Genomic DNA, 22,156 nt, shown 5'->3' with positions numbered 1-22,156 from the left:
TAACCTAACAGCATTTCTTCAAATAGCACAAAATGGGGAGAGAAGAGTAAACTTAGGTTTGATACTACTTATAGATGTAGAAATAATAACAGGGATGTGGTAGTGATGGGGGCTATGGAATCTCATCCTGAATTTCCAGGTGGCTTTGTAGCCCATAGAATTCAATAGATGACAGAGAAAAGGAGAAAGTAAAGCAAAACATCAAGCAACATGAAATGCACGTACAATTGCCAGACGAGTCCAGGAAGGGACCTGGTAACTGCCGTAGAAGGAAAATAAAACTCCAGCAAGTGCATTTACATCTGGGAGGAAGATGCCAAATATCACTTGTAGCTTGCTGAGGAGATGACCTCCATGAATATCTCTGCAATTAGTACAAATGCTGAAATCTTTAATCATCCAATAAATAGGACTGTCCCTGGAGGAATAATCTCTCTATTTCCAGCCTCAGTCTACACAGAGAACAAAAATTAACTAAAACAGTAAACCAACTTCTTTTGCAAAGACATTTTTTGAAAAAATTGTATTTGTAGAAATAAATATATATATATATATATAGGAAATCACTATGACTTTCTTGATTAGATATTGGAGAAACAGATTTAGTGTCCTACCAATGGCAAGTAGTGCACAGCTCATGAAGAGGATTATCTCTGTCATAGCTACAATACAGAAGTGAAGTTTGAAATGTACATTAGCTTTTAAACAACATTCAATAATGATCTGCGGAAAGACACTGTATGTTTTAGATAATGGGATACTGGTGTGATTTCTTCAGAGGAAACCTGTTTTGCTCTAATTATGAGGAAAGAAATTAATTCCAATATGGATTTGATTAAGAATTGAATCCAAGTAGTTGACTGCTGGATCCTTCTGTAGCATCCCCATTATAAATGCTGTATTTTGGCCTTGAAGTAAGAAGTTTGATGAAACTGAAGTCTGAATTCTGCCTTTCCTTTTAGTTTATACCTGCAGGAAGACCCTAAGAAGGTTATAAAAAATATAAGTTACACAGAAGTAAAATACAAAAAAAGTTGCATTTTTTTCATCTGGAAGGAAGCATCTGTATAAGACATTTACTTTCATACCTCTTAGGTATTTGCCTTAACATCCTGCTATTAAGGAGCCATTCATCTGAGCCTTACGTTCCAGAGATTCTTATCATTTTTACAGGACAGAAATTGCAATCTGATATAGTAAAATCTCTGAAATTTGGAAATTACATTAAGTTTTAAAAGAATGCAGCTCCCTATCCTTCCAGGCACAAATATATTTTAGCACATTTGATTTAGCTTCATTGATCAGCTTAAATAATCTAGGTGCTGAAAAATCAAAGTTGCAGAAATGTTAGGTAGCTGTGAGTTAATGCCACATGTAGCACGGCTACCATGTTATCTGACTGAGAAAGCAGTTGCTGTTTTTTTTTCCTTGCAGAAAACATTTTTAGTTTCTAACCCTGTGTTTAGCTTTTATACTTTATGAACCAGTACCTTTGCATTCTAAATACATTCTGAGCGATCTGTGTTCTGCTTGATAAAACTGTTTTCTTAGATGCGGAGGAACAGGTTTTGCTGGAGGAAAAAGGGATCTTTTGAATTGTTTAAGTTCATCTGAATACTGAGCTCAGTGGGGAGGGAAAACTCCACTTCTACCAGCTGGGCATAGACTAGTGCTTGCCTTTGCAATATGTGTATGCGATGTGTTTGATGGAGACTTGGGAACTTCATAACTGTGATTGTGTCTCTCTGTTAGGCTCAGAGTCTTCCAGCAGCGCTGGCTCCTCAGGATCCCTGTCACGAATACATCAGCCTCTCCAAAGTGCACCTCTTGTCCCCGGGGTGACGGCCAGCTCTTCAGGCACCGTGTCCTACCCTGAGAATGGGATGAATGGCCAGGTGGCACCCAACAACACCAGCTATATCATTCTTCCACTTGAAGCTGCGGGGATACCACCTGGCAGTATCCTGCTCAACCCACACACAGGTCAGTCCGATGCTCTCCTGCCTTGTACTGCCCTTCAGTGTTTCTGATGGCATCTGGGAACTCAGCAAATTCCGTGTTTCTAGAAAGATTTTCTGGTGGGAAATGATAGAAACATAATACGGCCTGGGTCTGCATGAGTATTTTCATCTTGTAAAGTCCTGGCACTCCTTGGCTATGAATTCTCTGAGATCCCATTACCTTTAGTAAATGTTGATGCTCTTCCATATCAAGCATGCTGAAATATGGTGCAACTGAATGAAGTCTGATGCTCAAAGTTTTACAAATTGTGCTTAGCATTAGAAGAATTTCAAAAGGCTTAGATGCTGCTTTTGAATTAGCACTTCAGAGTTGATTTACTTATGTAAGCTATGTGATTAGCAATTGTATTTAAACTGGAAGGTTTGTGATAAGAGAAAGTTTTAATCTCCTCAGTTCTGCATTGTTCTGGTAGTTAACAGAACTGCAGAGCACAAGCAAGACACTCACTGTCATCTAAACGCTTTAGAAACCACTCAGCTTGAACCCGAGTGCTTGTTGAAAGTTTAAGGCAATTTGTTACCTCCTTGGTCCAGATGAACCTTAAAAAGGTTCACAGAGGTTGAGACTGTGATGCCTCTTCAGTGTTTTTGCAGTATTTCAGTGACCATGACTAGCTGTGCTGTCATCCTTAGATGAGTTATGCTGGGTTTAAAATAACAAAGCATACAGAGCACTGAATTTTCCCTTCTGCTGGGAATTGAGAGTTCAACTCCAAAATATTTTTTTTTCAAAATCTTTAATAGAGCATTCAAGAGCTTTTTATTTGAGGATTATTACTTAAAACCAGTATTTCATATATATTACACCTCTCTGTTATGAGATCTTGATGCAGATGTGTAAAGCTGATCTGTGAGTCCACTACTAAAAATATTCTTTTAGTTAGAGTGGAGTCGAGAAAAACTGAAAGTTGCAGTATTTAAGAAAAACATGCTCTCAAAAAACTGTTAAACCAAGCTTTCCTTAGGCATATACAGATAGAAGCATCTGGTGTTGTATAATACCCATTAGTATTGTCACTAGTCCAGAGTACCCGGTCTTTCCTCTTAGCTTGCCTCATTGTCTGCAGAGGCATAACCAAGAGCTCCATGTGTGTTGTATGTTTAATATTCAGAGAGTAAGTGGGTTTTGTGCACACGAAATAGTGTGCTGTTGTGTATTTTTTTATTATTTTTTTTCCAAACCGTAAGTTTTGTTTCTGTAGTCCATTTGTAAATATATGCATACCGAAGAAAATGGAGGGAACAAATCCATCTAAGGACTGAAATTCTCAACTTCAATGTATAGCTTTCATGCTGTTACATGTGCTGAAAGTCAGTCTATAATGTAGTATCTATTGTGTTTTTAAAATGCAGCAAAGTACATGCCTCAAATTTGCCACTCCTTGGGCTCAAAATCTTTGCATCTTATTACAGTAACATTACAAAAGAAACTCTGTGGGAGGGAGACATAGAGATTGCCAGATGCTGTGCTCGACTATCAAGTGATGGATGCTGTCAGAAACATAGATGAAAAGAAGACAGTTTAAAGAAAATGAAAAAAAAGAGCTTTGTTTCCTGTAATGAATAGATTTTCTTTCTTTATATAATATTATTCTTTAGTTCTTTATTCTCCTCTTGGAGTAGTGGTTACTTCCTATCTTCTCTTTTGATCCTAACGTTGTGTCTTTAAAGATCTTTGCTTCCTTTCACACTACATAGACACTGACTGTGTAAGCCCCTAATGGCACCCAGAAATGTTGTCAGACTCCCTTCTCTCATACTGCTTAGCTCCTTCTCAGGTGTTAGTATGCTTTCTTTTCCATATCCAGTTTCCTTCAACTCCTCTCCTTGAGTTTAGCCCTCTTCTTCCCAAGATAGAGAAGGTTCTGGCTTGCTTTGGAAAGAGACCATTAATGCAGATATGTTCTTTTACTTTGCATTTCACTCACCTCACCAGTCTGTTTTACTCTTTAAAGGATTCCTCTTGACATGTTATCTGACTTGACCTCTTTGACAGTCTAAGAGCATGTATGTTTCATTCTCCTTCAAATTGACATCACAGTCTTTGTCCTATCAGGGCCACTTAAGTTCATAACTTAAATATGCCTTCCCTGTTACAATCTGATCTCTCCTTTTCATTTTCTATTTTAAAAAAAAATTCTTTGTTAAAAGGTCTTTTTCTCATCTGTAAAAGCATTGCTGGACTTTTTCTCTTCAGTCCTGTCATTATTTGCTGATCCACGTGAAAACGTTCTTTATGGTTTCCCTTCAGCATCTGGCACAGGCTTCAGGAGCCTGTTTACCCTGCTCACCCAGTCTGGCTTCCAGCAGGGCACTTAGTGCTTTTTGGAATCATTTTCTCCATGAGCCTCTGCCATGGTGTTTTTTTCCCTTTAGACAGCAGTCAGTGACATTTTGGTTACAAGTATTTATTCTTTGCAGCTTTGCACCATGTTATTTGCCAGCAGGGTCACAGCTGATTCTTGAGGAGAAGATAACCTTTAAACTAAATTCCACGATCTCATTTTGTGGCACTTGAATATCCCAAACCCATGAGGAAACACCAATTGGAAGTAAATATGTGTTTTTTACAGAATCACAGAATCATCTAGGTTGGAAGAGACCTCCAAGATCACCGAGTCCCAACCTCTGACCTAACATTAACAAGTCCTCCACTAAACCATATCACTAAGCTCTACATCTAAACATCTTTTAAAGACCTCCAGGGATGGTAAACTCAACCACTTCCCTGGCAGCCCATTCTAATGCCTAACAACCCTTTGGTAAAGAAGTTCTTCCTAATATCCAACCTAAACCTCCCCTGGTGCAACTTTAGGCCCATTCCCCCTTATCCTGTCACCAGGCACGTGGGAAAAATAGACCAACCCCCACCTCGCTACCAGTCTCCTTTAAGGTATCTGTGCTCTTAGTAAGTATCATTGCAGGCCTTCCCCAGTCTCCTAAAGTACTTCTGTCACCTGAGACTTCCAAGCTGAGAGGGAGGAAAAACAGGACAGGACAGTTTCTCTCCATGCTATTTCACCCAGGGTCTTCATAGCAACAAGCAAGAAACCATCTAATGCACAAACTGACCTCTGCTTGCCTTCTACTTGCTTTGATTGTTACCTTTCTCATTGTGAGTGTGACTTAATCCAGCAAATGTGGAGAGAGAAGGCAAGGTTTCTTTAGCTTGTTCTTCTCATGTGGTTCTGACCACAATAAGAGGAAGGAACCAAAAGACAGGGGCTGATGAATAGAACAGAATAGGCAGAGACACTACTTCTACCAGAGGTGGTATAACAACCAGAAATTTGTCATTTACTATTACTGAGTCACCAGATTCCTCCAGACCTCTCATTTTATCTGAAATATTCTTACTTCAGATGCCTACATTGTTATCACTTTGTGGTTTAAATTTAATCATTTCTCATGTAAACATATAATTCCTTTGATTTATGAATTTATAATTTATGTATTTGTCTTCACTTCTATAAAGTGAATACAAACTAAGGTCACAAATACATGTTGCCTACAGAGGAAACCAAAAAGAATTTTTTTTCCTCTGTAAGGCAATGACTTTGGTAAAAATATTTTTTTATAGATGTTAATTTTGCAGGACTGCTTTCCCCAGTTAAAATATCTGAAGGCAGAGTTTCAGCAACTTACACGTTATGTACGTACCAACTTCTGCCAGTAGTGGAAATGTATGTAAAAGATTTTCACAGGACATCTTAAGTATTTCTTCCCTGATAACTTCCAGGGCTGCCTCCTGTAATTACTTAGGATACCAGTCTCAAGAGAATAACGCTGTTATTACAGTGGTGTAAATAAATTAGTAACAAGGTCTTTTTTTACTTCTACGTATATGAAGTACAGTGTGTCAAGAGCAGCTATGTAACATTTAGCTACTGTTGTGCAGCAATAAAATGTATATGAATATCCTCTGGTTCCAGAGTTCAGTTTTAATATTAACTGATTCATCGCTGAATGACTTCAAGTAATCATGGCACCTGAATCATCTTATAGTCATGGCAACCTTTTATTCACATCTTTGGAAATTAGTACTGCCAAAACAATAATCTGTTATCTGAACAAAAATCTGTTATCTGTTATCCATGCCTGAAATAAATAAATAAAAAACATGGCCATACTGTAATGAGGCATTGAGAGTAACTAGAACTTTACTGTTTAGTAGGTCAGTTAGTAATCACTTAGACAAGCTTCTGGGCTTTCACACAGAAAATAGAAACATTTTAAAAAAGTGTTCATCACTTTTTGATGTTGTTTTGTTTCAGGTCAACCGTTTGTAAATCCTGATGGGACGCCTGCAATATACAATCCTCCCAGCAGCCAGCAGACAATGAGGAGCCAGATGGTGGGACAGTCTCAGCAGCAGCCTTCATCCCAGCAGCCTCAGCAGGTTCAACAGCCACAGCAGCAAAATGGCAAGTCACCTTGTCACACAGGTAGGTGTGGAGGCCATTGGGAAAAAAAAGTGAAGCTCTCAAGGGATATGAAGAACGACAGAAAGATTAGGGTAGGGAAGGAAGCAGCTAGACAAAATATCTTTGAGACAATGGGGGCCCATGATATATTTATTCGACGTGGATGAAACAGCTGGAGTAGAAGAATTCTTCTTAAAATTCCATCTAAAGGATGGTTTCATTTTGAAAAAGACCATTAAACTAATTGAATATGTCTACATAGTCTTTAAATTTATTTTGGATAAATTGCCATGTACGTGAAAGGTTGAAGCATTCAATTCAGACTAGTTCAATCTGTAGTTCTGTACATATTGGAAGTTGAGTGAAGTTATGGGAGCTCAGATCTATATTGACTCTTTGCCAGACAACTTTCCATGGCTTGGAAAATAAAAGCGTGTATTAATGGTTTCTCCTTTGTAATGTTTAATTACTCTCCCCATTTCCTCTATTTTTATTGGTGTAGGTTTATACTAGTTTTTACTATGAATAGTAAATAGTTTTTTTTACTATTTTTACTAGTAAATAGGTCTTTACTATTAATAATAAAGCTCTCGGTAAAATTTGCTCCCTAATGCTAGTAGACCATTAGCAATACGTGCGTAAAATTTTACAGTACTATTCTCTTTATACATTTCTGCTCTCTCGATAAGAGTTGCGGCATGCAACATAGGTAGAGGTTACAAGAATATTTACACAGACCAAACAGGCATGGAGATTTCATCACCACCATGCCTGAGGTAGGGTATTGACCACTGTTTCTTAGCTGCAATGTCTGTCAAGCTGAGGCAGAACTAGAATCCATTAGTGATAGTGTGAGAAGGGAAGGAGGAGGAATTTGAACAGCAACTTTTCAAAGTTTACCACTTTGTGGACCTTTAAGGATCCTTGAGAGCTCTGTGTGTGCTTGGCGGCTCTGGCCATTCATACTTCTACAGATTTCTCCTGATGTGGTGTGAACTGCCACAAACTTTTCCCTGTCACTTTCAATAGCAGTGGGGTTGTGTTAAAAAATTCAGGTACAACTTGGGACCCTGCAAACTCCTTTTCAAGTTATATCAGGGCTGGGCTGTAGGTAACCTTCTCTCCAAGCACCCTTTCCCCAACAGAAAGACACATGGTCTTCTGTCTGTGCACCATGCTCTGGCTACAACCCCACTCCTAGCTGGAGCTCTGGAGCTACAGCAGTAGTGGGGAACAGCAGCATAGTTTAGGCACAGTGCCATGGTGCTTCAACTCCTTGGCCCCTGGATGTCTATGGCACATGGCCAGACATAGCCAAGCATGGGCAGCAGCCTTTCAGTCTGACTCAAACTTAATTTTGTGGATTGCATGCCTACTCCCTCAGCATGAACTGCAAAGCAAGCAGAGGGAACTACTCCAGCAAGAATCCTATATTCTACTTGCTCCCAGAGCAACCAAAATCTACAGGGCTTTTTGTGTTATAATTTGGCACAGTTTCATCCCAGCTTATCCTGTGAGACAATGTTTAAATTTAGTGAAATGCTCCGATTTTACTGGGTTTGGACTAATGCTTGTGGTTTTTGTCTTGATTTGGTCTCAGCAGTTTTAGAAGAAGAATGTGGTAGCAAACCTGTATAAGATTCAAGGTAAATGATAGATTAAAATAAAAGGAGTAGTAAAGCTATTCCAAGGCAATAATGCTGTAGAAAATTGTTCTTTTGCTTGGATGAAATGTGCTTTGAGCTGACAGACCTCTCTCTTGTTAATTTACAAAACCTGTTTTTCTCTTTCTAGCTACTGTGTTCTGCCAGAGCAGCTTTCCAATCAGTATTCCTTTGCCTATAGCACACTCAATGACTTAAATCAGTCATTATCGGCAAATCCACATACTTACACTGTGTTGCTCTTTATATTTATCTCAGAAAATTAAATGTAGAATCTTAATTTTGGTTTTGCTTCACATCAGTAATAAGAAGGTGTAGCTGTGGCTTCATTTACTCTAACAGCCATCAAATATAAGAAAATAAGCAGAAATTCGTAATAAAGAATTGTTTGTGAAAAGATGAATCAAGGACTAAAATCACAGTACCTGATCTCTTGTACTGTACTGGTGATTAGTCACCTGTATTTTCAGAGCTGTGTTTGAGAAAGACCTTTGTTCTCAGTAATAGAGTTTGTTGTTGCTGTTGTCTCTCTCTAAGTGGGTTGTACTTATTGCCTTTTGCTGTGTTTATTTTGCAGCCTGTTCAGGCCATGCAGCCATCTTCTCAGTCAGTCCAATATCCAGCAGTTTCTTATCCTCCCCAGCATCTCCTGCCAGTCTCTCCAACACAGCAGTTTTCTGTGGTACTAAAGACTTTTGTATTTTCCTTTACTTGAAGTTGTGCTTGTGTGTGCATGAGTGTGCTTGAGAGCCTCAAGGGCTTGAGACCACAAGGGACTTCCCAAAATGAGACCCCCATCTCAATCCCTTTTTGCCTTAACACTTTTGATACTGACAAGCATTTTGTAAGAGTGTATCCACTGATTCTAGTTATCCAGCCTGGGCAATGAAGTTAGGAGAAGGGTTCTCTACCTGGTTACAGGAACCTCCAGAAAATACTCTGTTGCGCCTGTGTTAGGAACATGTCTCTCCCCACTTCGTCAAGGGAGCTTAGATAGTTAACTTGAGTATTTGAGATTTAGACATTTTATGTCCACAAATACAGGAGAAGAGAACTCTAGGACATCAATATACTAAAACTGCTGCCTGGATTTATTCCCTGATCATACCAGAGCACTTGGAATTGGGTATTGATGAGCCAGCTGCAAAAGGTGTGATATTATCATGTATCATGATAAAGCAGTAATGGCTCATATATAATAAAAATAGAGTACACTTTTGGAGTTTCAATCTGGCTTAGTGCTTATAGGACTAAGTTTACACAGTTGTAAAATGAAGCTGATATTTTAAGAGGTGTTACAAGTTTTTGTTTTGTTTTTCTTGTTATTCTCTCTCATGCTGGTAATATTGTTTAAGGCTGATTTTTTCCAAGGTAGAGTTGTCACCTAGTTATAGTAAAAGATGGAAACAAAGCCGAACAGATCCCTGCAGCTGGAATAGTATTATTAATTCCTGGTAGATGAACAGTAAAAGACAAGAAAAAAAGACCGCTGCTGAATGGAAGTTGGATATCTCAGTGCTAGTTCCCATGAAAAGTATCCTGCAGGCATCTCAGGTTGTTCTAAGTGGTAGTAATACCTCGGCTGATAGTTTTAGCAGCTAACTTAATAGTGAAGCTTTACCTTCTTTCTGAAATTGTTTTCATAAATGCTGAACTAGTGTCCTTATCCATTATATTATACATACAGTGTGTTAAATTGTAGAGTTTTGAAGTTCTTGGTCTCTATTGTGTAAATCCAGAGGCATTCCAGGTGCAGTAAAGTTTCTCATTGAATTTATTTGCAATCATTTGCCATCCAGGTAGTCCATGTACTAAGTTTTTAAAGAAACAACTTCAAATAGATGACTTATGTGCCTGAATATAAACGTAGGGTGATGCTAAATTTAATAGCGATCCTTTCTTTTGTCACCTGAAGTTCTGGCTAAGAGTGTTTAAAAATTAGTTTGCACATTATCTTTTTGCAGACTGGAAGGGTGAGTCTCTGTGTAACAAGTGCTTGTTGCAGTGCTCTCTGCAGAAACCCTTTTTTCTATTTTGAAGTTTCCTGTCATAAGTATATTGTGTGGAATGGTTTTGGAGAGCGAAGCACCACAGGGATGTCAACACAATCAAAGAGGCTTCACTTAAAAATAGATTGGGTGTTTTAAGTAAAAGTAATTTTTGTATTGCCTATTCCTTGTCCCTGAGGAGGAAATAAAGAAGGGACTGTAGTCTGCATATTAGCACGCACTGTAGTTTTATGATGAATTTATTACTATACAGAATACATTTTAATGTTGGATATTTAAGTCTTGCAGTATGGGCACAAATGAAGATGCATAGAACCACATTTGTAAGTCTTTGACCTCCATAGAATAAACTTGAGGGTTAATTTTGTATGGATATTTTTGCAAGACTGAACAGATACTGTCTAGAATCCTCGTGTCATTACCAGGATGTAATGAGACTTAGGTCCATTGGCTTAGTTTGGTATGTTCATCCTACCATAGATTTTTCCTCCTCTCCAGTCAAATAAAATACTTGTTTCTTTTCAACGCTGAATAAAAAGTCTTGAAATAGTAACTGAAGGCTAGCTTTTTTTTTTTTTTTTTTAACCTTCTCTGTGTTTGCAACCTTGGATTTTTTCAAAACAGTCCAAAAAGGAAAAGGTCTGCACCTGAATCCTACTGAATTCCTCTTGGGATCATTTTGAAACACAGGTGAAATTGCCAGCATGTCTTTGGCTGAGGAATTCTGTGGGGAAGAGGTATTCATCATAAAGTTATTCTTGTGCCCTTTATACTGAAAATGTCATCTTCTGAATGCTGTAAAGTTCACTGTCATTTAGGGTGAAAAAAAAAGGGAGTGGGGAGGGTAAAAGCCAAAATAATTGGCTTTTGTGCTAATCATCTTGCAGCCCAGAAGTCTTGTCAAAGCTTTTATAGTCATTTTCATTTTAATTGCCTTCATTTTTGGTAGATATTCATGCAAAGTTTAGCACTTACTTGAGCTGAGCAATTCGTTTTCCCCTCATGCTCTGTTTGAATCTATTTTGTTTTGCTAATTTGCATAAGTGTCTACCACAGATATCATGTCTACACCATTTTCTACTGGCTTTTGCCCTGCAGCGAGATGACATGACAACACAGTTTAACCAGATGAGCTTGAGTCGTCAATCATCAGGAGACAACCCTGAATCACCTTCTGGCCCTGTCTACCCGTCACCTATCTTACAGCAGCCTGCCCAGCAGACGGGTTACATTATGGCTTCCCCAACTCAACAGCTTCCCCCAGGAGGCTTTACAGGTTCAGGTCCACCAGTGTCTCAGCAAGTGCTGCAGCCACCACCGCCGCCCCAAGGCTTTGTGCAACAGCCACCACCACCTGCTCAGGTAGGCAAAACCTTTGCTTCCCTCTATTGCCAGTTTGGCATGATGCTCGTTCTTGATTATTGTTTTTTTTTTTGTTTTTGTTTTTGTTTTTTTTTCCTGGTAAAAACTTAGCAGATTTTTAGGCAACAGGAAACTTGCAAAGCTTCTATCATTTCCCGGGTTTCAGCAATTCATTGCCTATCCCCAAACGAGTTTCTGAACATATGTTTATACTCCAGGACACATCTGTACATGAATATGGAGGAGAAGAGTGAGTAAATATCTGTAGTCCCTTTTCCCTGTATATATACTAAAAGAGCAACATACACATCAGCCCAGGTAGTCATTAATCATATTTAATTGACTTGAGCATGTGAGATGTCACAGATCAGTAATTTTTACTGTCTTCCTGAAGACTGATTATGTTTTACTGTTCACTACCAAACATCTCTACTCGTCTCCTGGGTACCTTTACAGAATATTGAAAGTGATTACTGTCAAGTAAAATGCACAGATGAATTTCTGGCCCGTTTTCAGGGCATACACTTCATGTTATCACTTTATCTTAGCCAATTATGGATAACTTCATTTAAACTTTACTTAAAAATGCCACAAATACTATGTATCCTATTTTAATTTTTATCCCTTTGAAGAAAGTATTTAAAAATAAAGTAAAAAAGCTCAACATTTCTTTTAATGTCAAAGTAATGAAGAATTCGTGCTGTTATAATGCTTTAAGTGGGCTGGAGATCTAGCGCCTTGCTAATTAACAATAGAAGAAATCAGAGGAATACTGGATGCTTGCATCCCATAGAGGATTGTTGTATCCATTGTTTCTGAAGTTAGAAATTATATACCCCTTCTTCTGAGAGAAGAATTATGGAAAAATAATATTAAGGAGCTGAAATTCAAAATAATGTTATGATTTTTAAAATGGAAAATAATGCTAGTAAGGTTTCAGTGTTGACCAAATGTAGGGGTTTTATATTTGTTTTAATTTTGGGAGGAAAAAAAAATGACTTGAAGAGCAGAATCACATGATGCATCCCTCTCCCTGTCCAGATTGTGTTTTCTAAGTGACTGAGTAGTGGCTGTCCAGCATTCTCTCCTCACATCTAACCCCTGCTGCCATCAGTGTTTTCAAGTGTCATTTAAGCAAGCCTCACAACACTTCGAGTGAACCAGATCAATGCGAGTGCCTCCATTTTACAAGCTACCACTGCAACAGGGGCAAAGCGGTACATTTCATAGCCCTGCAAGCTGGGGGCTTTGCTGTAGGAACTGAGGGGATGGCAACCATCACACTGCCTGGTGTGCTGAGGACCATGCTATGGGGCTGCATGTCTCCACCTCTTCCATCTCAGGGGAGACCAAATACGTAGGACACTCTGGGATGTCTACCTAGACCCCTTTCTTTTGACTTTGGTGCTTTTCTGAGCTTACGTCACAGAGTTGCTTGCTGTGCAGTGTTCATCTGGGGGTGGAGTGGTGGGGCTTTCCCTTTGTGATCTGTAGCTCAGAGCAGGGGTTTTTTACTCCAAATAGCTTAGCGTCACTTTGTGAAGCTGTTTTCTGTTATTAAACTTGTTCTGTTGTTCCTGGTAAAACCGTGGAACTTCTTTAGAGGACAAGTGATGAGGAGGTGACTTCTCATATATAGGTTGCTGTAGGACCAGTAATATACTACTGGTGTGTCTTAATTGCTGCTGTGTCTCTGTCCATATCACTAATGTGCTACATACAGGGGCTTTCCTCCTACATCATAATAAACTGGAGAGTTACTGAAGGGTGGAAAAAAAGAATCTTCTGTGTTTGCGGCAACTTTAGTTACTTCCTCAGGGAACAGTTTGTCTTTGGGGAGGGGTAGAAAGGTGCAAAATTCAGAGCTGTCAGTTTCCTCTGCGTTTGTTGCATGTGCACACTTTTCATTTCTAAGTTGTCACTGTCCCAAAAATCCCATCTTGTCCTTGTCTTGTTCAAAAATGTTTGTGGAAGAGAGTGTGTGGGGGCCAGTCCCTGCTGGCCATGTTCACATACTGTGTAAGTACAGTGGCCTTGGTCTGCTGAAGAAGGAGATGGGGCAGCAGCTTTTTGGCATCAGCATACACAGATGGGAAATTATGATCTAGAATATGGGATGGTGGTTTAGGTGCTACTCATAGCACAAATAGGGGATCTCTCTTACAGGAAGCTAACTGAAGACTTGGGAAATAGTAATTCCTCTGTTCCGACTGCCTGTACAAGCTTTACCAGTTCAACTTACTGGGCAAGGCAGCTAGACCGTAATGCCCTCCCCTGCCCATGGCAAAACTTCTCTGTGGCACTGGTTACTGCCAGTCTGAATCCCCTGTTACTCTTCTGGATTTAGATATGATACTAGGCTGGTTTCAGATGCCAAAGCAGATAGTCTGAGGAAGGCTTAAAACCAGAAAAGCAATAAAAATAGCAATGCCCGCAAAACATCGTGATGCATTAATCAGTGCAAAGTAATCAATGTAAAACAAATTTTATATCTTAAATGTTCCTATTGAATTTATACCAGTGAAAGAGAGGCTAGACGCTAATGGCTAATTAGTTCCCGTAAATGCATTGCTGATAAGGTTCTAGTAGATTGGCTGTGGGGCCATCTATGCTGTTGGAAGATAGGAGAGCCATGAACATTTGTATAGAAGTCCTGTATACAGTATGAACTTTTCCTTTGGGAGCTGAAAAATGGAGTAAGAAAAGCTCTCCAAGCCTTCAAACCCAAAGGTACTACATTAAAGTATTAGCTTTTGTATTAAAGTTCAATTAAATATGTCTCTACAACTGCTCTCCAAGTTGATGTATCAAAGTAGCAACACACGGAGTTTGGAAGGGCATGCCTAAGAAGTGGTGAGAGGACCTCTTACACTTCTTTTGCCACTTTAGCTGTTCTACAGCTTAACAACAGTCATGATGTAATAACCCGAAAATAGTGTTCTCTTTGTTCAGCTAATTGGGAAGAAAAACAAAAAAACAAAAACAAACAAACAAACAAACAAAACCTTTTCCTGGGTTTTCTGAAAGGGACTTTGAGCAGCAAATTCCTGTTTCCTTTCTGTATCACAGGTAGGGAACATCTTCACTTTCTCAGTTTTCTTCTCTTTTTTATATTTCTTCAGTAGCACTTATGGACTCAAGCACTTCAGTAAAGGTCCACAACAGTTTCTGACAGCATTCTCTCATTGGTGCTTGTCGTTGCTCAGCATTTGGTGCTTCTAGTTTCTGCCTCTGCAAATGAAGAAATGAGAAAATGGCAAGTACATATGACAACGAGAAGGCAGCATATTCTCATTTAAAACTTATCTCCACCTCTGACTCACTCTTTATGAAAGTTTGTGAAAGTGCAAAATGATATCCAGAAATGAGATGGCATGAATTCTTGGAGAGGCTGGGAGAAGTAATGCATGTTGAGGGATTTTTCACCTGAGTTAACTATGTGTCATTACTTTGAGATGGCTCTTTGCAGAACTCCCCTCCTAGAGAATCCATAGGTATTGTAAGACAAAATCTTTATTCATAACATGTCTCCCGTAGAAGACATGAAAAAAGGTTGGGGTGTTAATTTGGAGGCAGAAGTCCTGCATGTCTTTTCTTGATGATCTGATGCAAGGGTATTGGAAGATATACCTGCAGGTGTTGTACACAGGCTGTTGTTGTTTTGTTACTTCTATTATAATTGTCATGGAGGATAAGGGGAAGAAAGAAATCCTTGATGAAAGACTCAGTACAGTCAGTAATGATATCGGGAAGAAATGTACCTTCATGTTTCAGTACATTATTGTGGTTTCTGTTGTCTTCGCTCCCATTTTATGTAACTGTAGTTGCCATTAGCAATAGAGGCAGAATCATTAATCATCTGGATGAAGGTGTTAATTCAAACATAACTAGATGTCAGCAATATTAAGAGAAGGTAGAATACCTGTGTGATGACAGAATCAAGTTGTGAGTCAGTAGAGAGATAAGCTAGGAAAATAAAAATGATTCTGAAGGATGTGTAGAATTGTATTCCTACAATGAAGACATAAACAATGTAAATTTAATGAAGGCTGTTAGAGAGCATCTGAGAGAAACCTGGGATGATGATGCATTTTCACTGTATGTGGACAGAAAAAAGTAGAAAGCCAGTGCAAAATTGACTCTTTGCCCATCACTTAGAGACAAAGCATGGTAAAAGGAAGAAAAAGTAATAGCAGTTCATGCAATAAGTGTCTTTAAAGTGAAAGTGATGTACCCAATCCTGTTGCAGTTTAACTTAATTTTTTTTTTAAATATAGATAAAATAGAGATATGTTAGAATGGTCAGCCTCCAAACAAAGAGGAGATTCACCTTCAAAATAAGAATATCCCAGACAGAAAGGATCATCTGTCAAATATTTTCAGGGTAATTAGTGCAGAGGGGGGATTTTTTTATCATGTCAGTGATTAAAATCATAAAGTAACGTCTTTAGGCTAAAGAAGGTGGCATCTAGGTTATGGTCTCAGATGGGCAGTTTTTTTTAGGATAATCAAATAATTGTCTTGGCATACTTGTTAGCGTAGTGAAAACTTGTTAGTTCTGTAAATGTTATACTATCTAAAGGTCCAGGATTAGACTGTGCATTCACATAGGAAAGCAATTCAAATGTAATTTGGCATTTCTGTAGGCTTCAACAGAAATAGTGTTTTTTGTTAGAGAGCATGTAAGCGAGATATTAGTAATGCTGATGTAATGAGAAGCTGAAAAATTCAGGAGGGTCAGAGGGGACAATGTGAGCAGTACTTGTTACTTGCAGTCCCTCTAATTTCACTGTTCACTAAGTAATATCAAAAAGGACAAATAATATTTCGCCTATTGAAATATAGATGTACTCAAGATAAATGAAAATGAAGCCTTCCAGACCCCAATCACCAAAGACCTATTTTATCCATGTCTATATTTTACACCAAGTCATTCTTTTAACATCTGATCTCTTATTTGCAAGATGTGTGTGTGTGTGATTAGTAGCAAGTTCATCCATTAATCTTTTGAAATTGAATGATTTTTTACCCAATATTCCTACCACTAAGATTTTTCATGGTGATAGATTGCACTCTAATAAGGTTTTAAATGGGGTGTATAACAAATGTATTACATTACAATGAATTCAGAAGATGAGAGAAAACCTTTTGACTAATTCTGAAAAGTTAATATGTGATGAAAAAAATAGTAAAATCCAAATACACCTGGAATGTTTCAGTACAAGTGCATGTTCAACTACTAAACCTCAAAACTATACTTCAAAATTTCTGCTCTTTAGGCTATGTTTTAAAGTTTATAGTTACACACTCCTCCCACAAGAGAGAATTCACACATACTTGTGTGTTTTCAAATATCTAGAGTCTTGTCTGCACAAGGAAAATGAGGAAGTGGAGGGTAAATCAAATAAATTTAAATTCTTTAAGGGAGATTAAGATGATGATGATGATGATAATAACAACAACAACATAGATTATATCTAATCTGTTCCTCTGCTCCCAGACAGGATCAGCTATATTTCTTGACTTAGCTTGAGTCCTCTCACCTCCTTCAAGTCTGTTATTGTAGAGTCTTGCTGAGAGCAGTCAGGTTTCCACATGAGTTTATGACACTAAACTGTCCTGATCCATTATTTATACTGCTATGATGTTTAAAGAGTAGATTTGCACCCTAAATGTCTGTGTCTACTTTCCTGGGTTTTCTTTGCACAGACACAAACTCATTGTGTTTTTTTATTTTTGTCCACTTTACAAGGCATTTTGATTTTGTTACTATAGTCTCTAAGAAAACAAATGACTCAAGGACAGGTTACAGCCATTAGGTCTCACCTGGTGTCCTCATGAGGAAGGATAGCTAACAGCATTTTCCAATCAAAACATTCTTGTCTTTTTCATATTGGTTTGAACCTATCTGATACTATTGGGTATGGGGGGGAATGAAGGAGGGGGCGCTATGTGAGCTATGTGATTTCCATTGATTCAGGAGAAAATTAATAAGCCTTGCAAAATGAATGGGTATTCAACCTCTTGACTGACAGGTGATATTGATTGTCAGCCTGTTTGGGGGTGTTCTCTTCGCCAATATCAACTGGTCCAATTATGTTGATTCTGATACCTTTTCTACCATGCTTATTCATTAGTCATTTGCTTGCCCAATTAGCCATGCATGCCCTTTTCTCCTCTTTTTTTTTTTTTAATCTGTACTTTTTCTCTTTCATCTGACAAAGTATCTAGGAAAATTTCTGATCTCTTTTACAATGTTCTCTCTGTATACAAAATAATGCAGTTACCTTTACTCAATTAATTCTTTCCTTGATGGGTAATCAGAACAAATGAACTCCTCTAGGAACATTCTCTACATATACATAAAAGTAGCAAAAATAGTTCTACGTTTTGTAAGAAAAAAACAAAAGCATTTGTATAGCTTCATGGATGTGTCTGAGTAGGATAAATGATATGTGCAAGGAAAGTTATTTAATGATTTTTAAAGAAATGTTGACAGACTTGGCAGAAGTCATGAGAAATATCATTAAAGCCCATGTTCCTCTGCAGTTTGTTGGTACCATAAGCTTCTGAACTTTATAAATTAGCTGAAGAATCAACTGTGGATGAAAATGAAAAATTTTGAGTGTTCTGAACTTGCTAAGGGTCAGTTGAAAACTGTTTAGCACAGATTTCTCAGTAACGGTGATAGAGCATGTACAGGAAAAATCCTTAGCTTCATTTGCCCTCAAACTTCACATTCAGCTACACCATAAGGTGATGTAGAATGAATTGTTCTATAGTAATAATAACAGAATAAAAAGAAGCCCACCTTGCAGAACTTGCTGAATCAATGCCTTCCTTTAGCTCCTGCAAGAAAAAAACTATGATTGTTTTTGCACACTAAATGCAAAACGAGCTTTATGGGGAAACGTTCATGTAAGGAAGAATGTAGCTATTAAAAGTGGGAATTTAATAATAGTTTCATACAAGGATTACAGGCATATGGATTCTATCTTTCCCCCTCTCTCTCACCTATCTATATTTTTTAGTCCAGGCCATTCTTTGCTTCATACTAATCATTTCCTCCAGAGTTCACTTGGTGGTTCAGTTCACTGTCTATGCATATTATGTTGATAATGGAAGGTGTTGTTTGCATCCATTTTTCTGCAGAATTTGATACTTGTTATGATTTCTTTAGTATACATGTGTATGTTTTTTTTTTATGCATTCTGTATGTTTCTCTTCTAATTAAAACTTTTTTCTATCTGTTTCTGAAAGCATCTGCGAGTGAATTTGGTAACAACCCTTTTCCTAGCAAAGCTGAATACAAGTAGCAGAGCTTGAAGAGCCATGAAGCAAGTCTCTCCTCTTGATAACTGTTACCAATATGCTTTACTTTAACTCTTGCTCCTTTTCGGTTTTGGTTTTGTAAGTCTTTGAGTTTCTGATTATGTAGTTAGCTGCTGTTCTCTCTCTCTCTTTGCAGATGTCAGTGTATTATTACCCATCTGGTCAGTACCCTACCTCAACAACTCAGCAGTACAGACCCATTGCCTCAATTCAGTACAATGCACAGAGGAGTCAACAAATCCCACAGGCTGCACAGCAAGCAGGTATTTATATCTGCTACTCATTTCTTCAGCTACTCGCAGTGCATTTTACTGGTGAAACCTATTGGTTGTGTTTTATTTTTGAATTTGAACAGTATAGGAGAAAGCTGATGAGTTTTCTTTGAAAATATGATTAAAATTAAAGATTGGGAAACTGTTGGAGGTACCAAGCAGTGGAAGAATGGAGATTGCATTCTCCACCACTGCTATCCTGCATGCAGTGCCATGTCCTCAGTGTCAGTGCGCCACATAACAGGCACAGAGAGAACATGAGCAGTCAAGCCATCTACATGCAATTTTGTCCTTCATCATGCAAACTCTCAAATCATTTGTAAAACAAGACATGTTTCAGTTCTCTGCCAGAGGTTTGCAGCACTGCAGACCGGGCCAGTTCTGTGTTTTGTCATGGTTGTGCTCCACCACCTTCTGCTTTACCTGAGCCTGGGGAGCCGTGCGGTGGCCCATGTGGTTGGCAGCCGGAGGGACCAGTACCTGCAGGGATGTGCGGCTGGAAGGGGGGCCGTTACACTGTAAGAGAGTGAGTAGCAGGTCTCACAGTGAACCGGTCTCTTTTCCTGCTGTGGCATGCTACTCCTGATGATACCAGAGTAAGAGGGACATAGAGTTGGGTGGCTGCATGTTGGGGAGGACAAGGGCTGTGCTTGTGAAAGGATCCTTGCATTTCTGGTGAATAAACAGCTCATTTGGTTTTGGAGGGTTTTGTTTAAGTCGTTGGTTGTCTATTCCTTTAGAGCACACCTTCCATCATAGAGTGTCTCAAACAGTAACCCCGAGGAGGGGGTTTTGTTTCCCAGTAGGGCCTGCAATTACAGACATGCAGGGTAGGATAAAGCATTCATCTTTCTGTCTGGGTTTAAAAGAAAGTCTTCAGAATAGCAAAGCATGTTCCTGCAAAGGCATTGATACGAAAACCTTTTAAGATGCAAGTCAAGAGCCCAGACAGAAGAAGCAAACAAGACTTATGGGGTCATCCAGCCTGTTACCCTGTCTTTGTAATGTAACTGCTGGCAATTTTGTTCATGTTCTCTCAGGCAGGCAGGAAAGCAAAGACACAACAAACAGCTATAACTAAGCAATTGATTACTTAAAAATAAATAAATAAATAAAAATGCTGATCTATGCTTTAATAAAATTGGTGTTGGTCTGGTCAGTGTCAGTGGTGGCTAACAGCGTCTGCTTTCATAACTTTGTATTTCTACATTCCTGAGAGAGAAGGAGGTGAGATATTGTACAAAGGTCATCTGTCTCTTCTAGCTTCTCCTGCCTTGCAGTCTGGCACCATATTTATTACCTCAATATACTGGATCTTTGAACCTAAGTGTAAATCAATTTATAAGACATCTGGTTCTACTGTGTTATTATAAAAGCATATTTATCAGTTTAATGCTACATCGATAGCATAGTGGGGATTATGGTAAATGAAGTGCAAAAAACATGATCTGAAATACTTAAGTGATGTTCTGGAGACAATTCAGCTATTTAATCTTGAGGAAGTCATAATTTTAAAGATACATAGTAGCATGGTAGCCATTACATTTGAGTGCAGACAGTGCAAAGATGCAAATACTGATTTTGTTTCTGTGTTTACTGCATCATTTTCCACATATGTTTGGAAAATATTAGTCAAGAAGACTGTAAAATCTCTAGAGCATTGGTGTTTTCCTGCAATTCGTTCTTTCAGCTGCCTGCTTAATTTGAAACATTATTCTTATCTAGTTTTAAAATGAAAACATTGTGACTATGATTTAGACTCCCTGGTGTGGCCTTTGTAAGCATTTAGCTATTCTCAGATCTTGAGACTTGACTGGGAACAAATTCCTCAAGCTGCTTCATTCCTTTGGACTCAGATAAATCCTTTCAAATAACCCTTGTCTGAGCATGTGATAGGCATGCCAGGAAGCAGTTTGGAGGTTCCTATAGGTTGTCTTTCTTGAGGTATGGTGCAAGGGTGAAGTCATGAGGATAGGCTCCTTAGTTGGGTCACCTTATAGTAGGTGCACCAGAATGGAGAAGTTATTCTCCATGTCCCATCAGGTTGTGGCTGCTGATGGGGTTCTACACAGCCCCATACCTCCAAGAAGAGGAACTACACCTTTTACAGCAAAGTGAATTTCACCCTTCATTTCTGGTGTTTTGTTCAGTACCATTCCCCATCCTCCCTCCTCCCTCTGTTTGCAAGCACTTGACTTGCAATTTTGACCAGAGTCAATGAAGTTATTGAGTATCTGCATAAATAATGTTTTAGCTGAACCAATACAACTTTGCAATGTCAAAAACTGTTCCTGGGACAGGAATTGGAGAGTGTCAGGAGCACCTTGGGTCTGTGGACTGTTTAGGTTGTAATGTTGATGGTCATAGTCAGTCACTTGGAAGAATGTGGAATGATCATTTTGAATTTATGTACCACTGCATACCTTGGTGTTTGGAAAATAATTAGCTTTCCAAAACATTGTATAATTTATATCAAAATAATATATATATATATATGAAAGCATATTATTTATGCAACAGACTTGCTGCAGGATGTTTGCTGTGAGCACTGAGACACCAAAGGAGTGATTTGGTGATGATTTCAGGTAGTTTTCCACCCAGTGTCACAGAATCTGCTTTTCTTCCCATCACACATCCTGTCAGCCTCCCCACACATTTTGCTCCATGTGCCTTGTGGCCTCAGTACAACCTGCAATAATCCTCATCTCTTTCAGTACCCCTTTGATGCCACACTCTCAGCTCCCTCTCACACCCAATTCTTGCTGAGCAGGAGATGGTGTTTTGGCACTGCAGCAGGGGGAGTGGTGGCACCTGCATAGAGCAATAACTGCTAGCTCATGCTGCAACCTTGTGTCAGTAGCTGAAAGGAGCTTGGACATGCCTCTTCTCCATCAAGTTACTGATTTTTATTAAGCATCAGAAACACCATATCTTTGCAGTTTCCATCTCTCTATCAAGCCTGATAGAGTTATTGAGTATCTGCATAAATAATCACACAGAATCACACAATTTCTAGGTTGGAAGAGACCTCAAGATCATCGAGTCCAACCTCTGACCTAACGCTAGCAGTCC

The 22,156-nt window shown here is 38.7% G+C and overlaps 1 protein-coding gene across 1 annotated transcript in view; it reads left to right on the top strand.

Moving 5' to 3' along the window:
- ARPP21 (cAMP regulated phosphoprotein 21) overlaps nucleotides 1–22,156 on the top strand; it is a 149,605-nt gene that overhangs the window by 86,137 nt on the left and 41,312 nt on the right. The window contains 6 exon segments of the mRNA XM_032180750.1: nucleotides 1,753–1,983; nucleotides 6,296–6,441; nucleotides 6,443–6,466; nucleotides 8,687–8,791; nucleotides 11,217–11,480; nucleotides 18,949–19,075. Coding sequence (XP_032036641.1) covers nucleotides 1,753–1,983; nucleotides 6,296–6,441; nucleotides 6,443–6,466; nucleotides 8,687–8,791; nucleotides 11,217–11,480; nucleotides 18,949–19,075 — 897 coding nt within the window.

The sequence above is a fragment of the Aythya fuligula genome, chromosome 2 (assembly GCF_009819795.1).
Source record: "Aythya fuligula isolate bAytFul2 chromosome 2, bAytFul2.pri, whole genome shotgun sequence".
Classification (NCBI taxonomy): domain Eukaryota; kingdom Metazoa; phylum Chordata; class Aves; order Anseriformes; family Anatidae; genus Aythya; species Aythya fuligula.
This window is presented reverse-complemented; position numbering and strand designations above follow the sequence as displayed.